Below are 8,535 nucleotides of genomic sequence, written 5' to 3' on the forward strand. Positions count from 1 at the left end.
GCGCCTGATTCTCCCGCCCCTGTTGGAGCGCGCCAAACCGGCCCACGCGCGCTAAAAGTTGCTTTTTCCCCACACGCGATATTTAGCGCGACTGTTGGAGATGCACTTAGCACGACGACTTTCCGATTGTCTACTACAATAAGGTTTGCCCGGCTCTAGTGAGGTACGCGCGATAACGGTGACACGCTTTCGGCTTGCTCTAGTGCTTGTGGTTGTCGTTATGTGGTGTAGATGTAATTTTTGGTGCTTTTTATGTTTTTTGTACTGTCTTGATGTTTGATGAATAGGTTAAGAGTCTTTCTAAAAAAAATCATCATGGCAAGTAGTAATGGTGTATGCATCATGCTAACTTTTGCACATGTCATGATGTGGTTTAAGCATGATGATAAATCCACACATAATGACCCCTCTGGATTGTTTATTCAATCTACTATATGGTCAATCATAATTGACCACATATCACCCAAAAAAAATGACCGCATACAATAAAAAGTTGGAGCGCGGAGGCGGCTCAAAAGTTCAAAAAATTGTTTTTCCGGTGGCAAACACCAAACAGGAAGGCCAGTACACCAGCTAGGCGTCAAAAGCGGGTGCGCCGTGGCAACGGGAAACGCCTCGAGAAGCGCCAAAATCGGCCACGGCCACTAGCTCAGCTACGAGGAGGGTCGGCAAGAGGACACGCGCGCGCGGGCCAAGCGAGCCAGTCACTCACTCACTCGGCACGGCAGTCGGCACCCCGCCTCCCTCCGGACGCGGCACGCGCGCGCGCACGTGGCAGCGGCCGCCCCGGATCTCGCCTCGGATCCTCCCTCGCTCTCTTCCGGCGCCACCCAGCCCAGACCAGCTACTACTACTACCTGCTGCCTGCCAGTAGTACCACCACCGGAGGTCAGGAGCCTCTCCCTCCCATGGCATTGCGTGTGATCCGCTGCTAGTGCTAGGTTGCTTTGCTCTGCTCGCTCCTCCACGTGCGCGGCGCTCGCTGCTGCTGCCGTGCCGACGTGCCGTGCCTTGTGGACTTCCTCCCTCCCTCCCCCGGTTGCGGGTGGGCTTGCAGGCGGGCGGGTGGAGTTTTGGTTGGGGAGAAAAGGAGAGGCGGAGGTGGAGGAGGAGCGCTGCCACGGCCGCTGCGCCAGGTGCCAGGCGAGGCGAGGTGAGGTGAGGTGGGTGGTGGCTCACGGGCGCTTCACGGGTTCTCCGCCGCCTTTGCTTTCACTCACACGGAAAGTGCCGCCGCGCGTGACGCCCCAACCGCCCCAACGCCGACGTCGCCGCGCCGCGCCGCATACATATCCCGCGCCCCTCCTCCTCCTGCGGTGCCACCCGTGCTCGCTTCGCCCGTCCGTCGATCTGCGCTCGATTGGCTCCGGCCGGCTGCCGGCAGTGGATGAGCATGGGGCGCTACGCGGGCGCCACGGATCCGGAGGCGGGCAGGGACGGGGCCGGCCAGGCCGTCCTGCTCCGCTCGCCCAGCGGGGCCACCGCGCGGGTGCGTCCCCCATCTTCACTCTCAGAGTCTCAGGCTGGTCGGGTTGGGCGTGATTCTGAATTTCTGATGGGGTTTTGGGGCATTGGTTGCAGGTGAGCCTGCACGGCGGGCAGGTCGTCTCCTGGACGAACGACCGCGGCGACGAACTCCTCTTCACCAGCAGCAAGGTCAGCCTAGCCTACCCCTCCTCCTGCTCCTCACTCTTCAGTTCAGCTCTGTTCTACTCTGCTCTGCTCTGCTCTGTTCTGTGCTGTGCTGTGCCGTGCCGGAGAAATTCATGTCGAGCAGTACAAAATACAAATTCCCCATTCAGTGTGTCACTTGCTTTCACTGTTGCGTACAATTACGGCAATGTGGGGGTGGATTATGCGCAGGCTGTATGCATTTTCTGAATTTAACATAGGAGGACAGACAAGAGTGTTTAAGTAGACTGTAATGGTGGTTGGAGAAGACAGGCTAGAATTTTGTTCCATAGTTCACATACTTCATACTTTGTGGTCCCAATTAAGGTCCATGAACCACAATGCCTTCCTCCATAGTCAGTTATGGTGCTACCTCCGTCCGAGCATGGGCTTCGTTGATCCGTAGTCATTCGTCCGATTTGTAGGACATGTGGGGCTGTACCACAGTTGCAGTTAGTTACTCTTATGTCTTATGTGTTCCATTGTCTTACTAGGCACTTGCATATAACCCAGGTTCTTGGTGTGCAGGCAATCATGAAGCCACCAAAGGCGATGCGTGGCGGGATTCCGATATGCTTTCCACAGGTACCACACTACTACATCCCGCGGATAAGTTTTGTATCTGATTATCTGCATATCAGAGGGTACAACATACTACTCCCTCCGTCCGAAAAAGCTTGTCCCCCAAATGGATGTATCTAGCACCAAGTTAGTGCTAGATACATCAATTTGAGGGACAAGTTTGGGACAAGCTTTTTCGGATGGAGGGAATGGATAGGAGAGCAGAGCTGCTTGTTTTTCTTGGAGTTTACTGATAATAATTCAAACCCTATCAGTTTGGAAACTGCGGGACCTTGGAGCGACATGGATTTGCGAGGAACAGAATGTGGGCCCTTGACGAGGAGCATCCAGGATTAAGTCGCAGTGACAGCGGCAGCAGATCTTCCGTTGACCTTATCCTAAAGCCATCTGAAGAGGACGTGAAGAGCTGGCCACATAGGTGTGCATCTCATCTCTGTTGATTAATCTGCACCTACTTTCTGGCTGCACATACTTTCTGTTAACAGCCGAAGCCTGTACCTCTGATGATATTTTGTTCTTCGATATTCGTATGATTAGATATGCGGTGCACGTTTAGTGACAATGTTCCTTTAGGTAGAGAATGTAGCATGATAATACCGATGTTCATACATATAGGGTAATTTTTCTGATGAGTATGGTTAAGATTCAGCGGCGCATTTAATTGGCGACTGGTAGCCACTTCGAATATAGATGCTGAAGACATAAGAATGAGAGGGGGATTTCCTTGTTCTCTCGTTCTTGTTCCGTATCTGTACCCCTTCCCTTCAGTGTTTGCATGCATTTTACCTGATCACTTGATTTTGGTTGCAGTTTCGAGTTCCGGCTGAGAATCTCTCTCACAAAGGATGGTGACCTCTCACTGGTGTCGCGCATCCGAAACGTTAATGGCAAGCCATTCAGTTTCTCATTTGCCTACCACACATACCTCTCAGTCTCAGACATCAGGTCAGCCGACATGCACCCAACATAAGAGCTTTCTTGCGCCTCACTGTCGAACTGCCTTCTGTTGATGTCATACAATGTTGACACAAATGACTTTTGGCATGCCCTGTTAACTTCAGCGAGGTGAGGATAGAAGGCCTGGAGACCCTCGATTACCTGGACAATCTCAGCCAGCGGGAACGCCACACCGAACAAGGAGACGCCATAACCTTCGAATCAGAGGTGAATATCTGAATATTAAGAGAAGCTTCAACAGTAATGTATACATTTCAATTTATTGATGCTAGCTCAAACTCAAACCCATCTTTTCGAATGTCAGTATGCATTTCATTTAGCAATGTCGAAATTTCAGAATCGTGCTGCTTCTCTGCAGTGAAAACTTAACTGGTGCTAACACCTGGTGTGCCTGCAGGTCGACCGGGTGTACGTCAGCTCGCCGAACGTGATAGCGGTGCTGGACCACGAGAAGAAGCGCACGTTCGTGATCAGGAAGGACGGGCTCCCCGACACCGGTAAGACACCGACGCACATCATTTCATCCGTTTCCATCCGTCCGGCCATGGTGGTGTATGATGGTAACGCAGCCTGCATATCTCCTCCGTGATGGTGCTGTTGGCATGGCAGTGGTGTGGAACCCGTGGGAGAAGAAGGCGAAGACGATGGCGGACTTCGGGGACGAGGAGTACAAGCAGACGCTGTGCGTGGACGCGGCGGCGGCGGAGCGGCAGATCACGCTGAGGCCCGGGGAGGAGTGGACGGGGAGGCTGGAGCTCTCCGCCGTGCCGTCGACCAACTGCAGCGACCACCTCGATCAGCCCGGCATCATGTGATGTGTGGCGTGGTTGGTGATAGGTTGCAGTGCTGTCTGTATGTGTAGCCACCTGTCTGTCGGTCAGTCAGGGAGTCGCTTTCGTTGTACTAGCATCTTTGTACATGGGATCAGTAGGTTTGGTTGGATCCGTGGTGGTGGTCGGCCGGCGGCGCTGGATTCGCCGGCGCCGAGACCTGGTTTCTGGAACGCCATCAACCTTTTTTTTTAAGTCTTGCTTTTTTGGTGAAGGGCGCTATTTATTGACTCATAACTTATAATCGAGCGATACAATCACAATGAGTATGCACCCGGCCTCTGCATAACTATGATGTACACAGCGAACACACGATCACGTCGGTACACAGCAAAGTCATATACAACAGTGACCATCGGCAAAAAGTTTCTTGACAGCATAAAGACTACACCGTCGGCAAAAAGTTTCTTGACAGCATAAAGACTACGAAAAAGGTTCTCAAAAGTCTCTTGACAACATAAAGACTGCGAAAAAGGTTCTCAAAAGGCGATGTCTTCAGGAAGGGAACGACACGCGAACGTGCCATCGCCGGATCCAACCTCTGAAGGACACGCGAACGTCGTCATCGTCGGATCCAACCTCTGAAGGGCAGATCGTGCAAAGGATCCAACCTCCGAAGGGCAGATCGTGGGTTTTCAACCTGAAGAACAAGTCCGAGCATACTCCAATAATGCCCTCATCAGGGTAACGACACAAAGAACGGCGTCATTGTCAGGTATAACTAACAAGGGTCGGACCTAGGGTTTTCACCCCGGAGACCGAGACCAGGTACTCGAGAAGCACCACCCAATCGAGTCATCTTATGTTGTCTCCTCCACTTGCCACGATCCCAGCAACTGCATACGCGCACGGGGTCTGATGCGAGCAAAGGTCATGCTGGCACGAGCAAGCTGATGAGCCGTGTCAAGAGCTGCTCGCCACAACATGACGAAGTCATTGACAACGAGGAAGGGCATTGTCATTGCCAAAATCCCAAGTTTGGGACGCTTTGGAGGCCCCGCATCATCGTCAGAAGTGGCAGCCGATGGTTGATCTGCATCAGAAGATGCACCACCGTGCGCCGCCACTAGCTTCGCTATCCTCGCCTGCTGTAGCAGATGACATCGAGGGGAAGGACATGACCGTCGTCATACATCGACCACGAGTCATCAGGTCATCCAAGTTGAAACAGGTTGCATCTCTTGTGCAGTTTTCCTGGCTCCAACGAGGTCGCTTCCCAACCAAGATAGAGCTGCATCCGCATGGTATGCCAGCAACGAGGCCACCGCTCACGTCCACGATCTGTCATTGTTGCTGCAATTTCCAACCTTCATGACGTCTGGTCACTGCTCGTACCTCATCAGATGCCCGCCTAAAATGCCGCGGGAACAGACCCCGCCGCCACCGGCGGCCGCACGGGCAAGCTCGCTGGTGCCGACCGGCGGCAAGGGATGGGCGCACGGAACGAAGGAGACGCGCGATTCAGGATCATGGTTCGGTCGAACCTATGGTCCACGTCGTACGATTCTCCAGCCTTCTGCATGCGGATCGGTGTGCCTTTGAATTCAAAAAAATGGGTTAAGGCTTAAACAACTCTAGGTCTGCGTTAATCTCTTTGCTTATACTGATGGGCTAGCGCACCCCTAGGCCTGCGCGGGCTAGTTTCGTTTACTTCGTATTGATGGGTTGGCACACTTCTCTAGGCACCTTAGCGCTTGAGCCAATGTCCGATGAATAAAAAAACGTTTGTCTGCGAGTTATTTACCCAGAATCACCACATTTGAGGCTAGGGTAACCAGTTGGTACCAGATTTGTGCCAAGGCACAAAAACCCACCGAAATTGTGCCTAACATGTAACGCGGAGCACTGATGCTGGGATTTGGTCGCGAAAACAGCCGAACCGACAAATAGGGCCCGCCTGTCGGGCTGACGTGGCGAAGACCAAAAAGTTTGACCGACTGATGTGGCAAATGAGACACGGGCCCTACCTGTCAATGACTAGAAAGTCATCTTCTTGACAACATTTTTCCTATGGAGCATTCCATCGAGCACTTTGTCTGCGTTCATCCTGTAGCCACTGAAGAAGGCACAGAATGCCATGGCCACGCTGGAGCAGCGACCAAAGGAACGGCGAGCCGGACTTCTCCATCCCGTCCGCAAGCTCACGCAGCTCTTCCTATCCTCCTACCAATTACCAAGGTGGTGACCACCTTGCTGAAGCTAGCATACGCGGCGGCGCGGGTAAGGTGTCGGGCGAGCCAAGTTGTGGCTGCGTGGGGAAGGAGCGAGTGGCTCACCTTGAGCACGTATGAGTGCTCGGACACGCCGACGCCATGAATGAGCACACCTGCGTGAAGAAGAAGGCAAGGGCATGCTTGTCGTCGTCCATGGAGGCTGCCCGTCGCGCTGTCCGACGCAGTCGCCCTGCCCAAGAGGCAGCGCGGGAGCTGCGCCTCCTTGCTGGCCCTGCCCACAGGCCAGCACGCCGACGCGAAGCGTAAGGCGGCCCTGGGCTAACTCGAGTAGGGCTCGGCTGCCGTAGCCATGGTGGCCATGGAGCTCTCGGCTCGGCCGTCCATGCCGGCGGGAACGGCGGCGGGATTCGAGGGTTCATGACGTGTAGGGAAGAGGCTGAGGCGGCCTGGGGCAAGCTCGAGCAGGGGCTTGGCTTCCATGGCTATAGAGCTCTCGGCTCGCATGGCAGAGATGGCTGGGATGCCCACGAGCTGCTCGACGCAATGCTCCAAAGAAATAAAGATGGGATGAAGATGAACACGTGTCAATGACAGGCGGGACCCGCATCTCATCTGCCACCTCACCTAGTCAACATTTTTTTATTTGCTTGGTCTTTGGCCGGCCCTACCTGTCGGTTCGGCTGTTTTCGCGATCAAATCCCAGCATCAGTGCTCCGCATTACATGTTAGGCACATTTTCAGTGGGTTTTTGTGCCTTGGCACAAATCTGGTACCAACTGGTTACCCTAGCCCCAAGTGTGGTGATTTTGGGTAAATAACTCTTTGTCTGTTCATCCATGGAAGTGCTGTTTATTTTTTATAAATTCATAGATATGTTATCTGAAGATGTTTAACATATGAATTGTCTGTCATAAAAACACTTGACTTCCAACAGAGATGCCACCATAAAGTGACATGAAAACACTTGATTTTCATAACAGAGGCAGATATGTCAGACCTCCCAGTTTCAAAAAATGTGAACTGAACACACACACACAAAACACAGAAGTTATTGTAACAACAAGAAATATACTTACTTTTATCATGTTTTTTCTGGCTGAAGCTCCCGGCACCATCATATAAACTGAAGGCATTAGGCTTCGTTTAGTCAGCAAGGCCCTTCTTGATTGTATTCAGAACATTCCCTTGTTGGTGGACCAACTTGTTGATGTTTTTTGCAACAACAAAAATATATGTGAGATATCTTGAGGAATTTTGTTTATCTATTAAGTATTACTGATATCATTGGACTTTGAACCGGAAGAGTTCTTGTTGAAAAAGAACTATGTGAGCGAACACTGTTTGCCATAGACTGGATAAATGAAAAGAGAAAGAGGTGTGGGGTGAGGATAAACCAACCAACAAACAAACCTTCCCCAAAAAAGATAAATAAACAAATAGTAAACAGTGTAGATTCTCTACCTTGTCATTGCATCGTATACCTTAGCCTACTCATTGTTGCTCTTGGGAAGAGAGAATAAATAAACAAATAGGAAACAATGTTGAGATGCATGAAGACAACATTGCCATGCCCGTTGGAGTCTTGACTATTATATTGCCTATTGTATACGAATTGAGTAGGGTTGCTTAGCGATGCAGGGCTCATAAGCTAGAATAAACAATTCACGCAATGCATGACCACACCAGCTAACCCCCTTGAATAGTTCGCGCCATGCATTCTATAGCATGCAAACTTTTTTCGCCATGACTTGTTTAATCAACCATGCACAAATCTATAGGAGCAGTGTCCAGGAATCAATGGCTTTGAGCGTAGGTTCGGCTGGACCATGGCCCTGCCCAACATTTTTGCGGAACAAAGGTCGAAAAGGGTGGATCGCGAGGCCTCCCGAGTCGCCGAGGTGGACGACGCGGGGGCGATTATTTTTCATCCAGTCACTTGAGATCGTTCCTTAAAAGTCTTGCTAAGTCTCACTGATACTATATTCGTGAGATCTTATAACGGGATCCGTACAAAATTTCCTTTTTAGTTTTTCTTTTCTTTTTTTGCATATAATGTCACGGAGACTTGGTTAAATCCAGCTACACCTTTTTTTTAAGTCTTCTGATTTCTGGAATGGCATCGGACCTGGTTTCTGGACCTTTTTTTTAAGTCTTCTGATTTCTGTAAGTTGTCGATCCACACTTTTAGTTGGCCGCCCACCAAGCGCCGAAAAGCCCGGGAAAACCCCGCCGGAAATGGAGCGCGGCGGCGGTAAAATTTCCCCAATCTCTCCGCCTCCCTCCCACTCCACTGCGACCAGCTCTCTTGGCGCCTTCCATCC

The 8,535-nt window shown here is 51.6% G+C and overlaps 1 protein-coding gene across 1 annotated transcript in view; it reads left to right on the forward strand.

Moving 5' to 3' along the window:
• The first annotated feature begins 753 nt into the window (after nt 1–753).
• LOC119350917 overlaps nt 754–8,535 on the forward strand; it is a 16,283-nt gene continuing 8,501 nt past the window's right edge. The window contains exons 1-8 of the mRNA XM_037618523.1: nt 754–1,489; nt 1,582–1,656; nt 2,200–2,256; nt 2,508–2,671; nt 3,064–3,198; nt 3,315–3,417; nt 3,608–3,707; nt 3,820–4,022. Of these exons, the coding sequence (XP_037474420.1) occupies nt 1,388–1,489; nt 1,582–1,656; nt 2,200–2,256; nt 2,508–2,671; nt 3,064–3,198; nt 3,315–3,417; nt 3,608–3,707; nt 3,820–4,022 (939 nt within the window). The 5' untranslated portion in view covers nt 754–1,387. The remainder of the gene's footprint in view (nt 1,490–1,581; nt 1,657–2,199; nt 2,257–2,507; nt 2,672–3,063; nt 3,199–3,314; nt 3,418–3,607; nt 3,708–3,819; nt 4,023–8,535) is intronic.

Source organism: Triticum dicoccoides, chromosome 1B (assembly GCF_002162155.2).
Source record: "Triticum dicoccoides isolate Atlit2015 ecotype Zavitan chromosome 1B, WEW_v2.0, whole genome shotgun sequence".
Lineage (NCBI taxonomy): Eukaryota > Viridiplantae > Streptophyta > Magnoliopsida > Poales > Poaceae > Triticum > Triticum dicoccoides.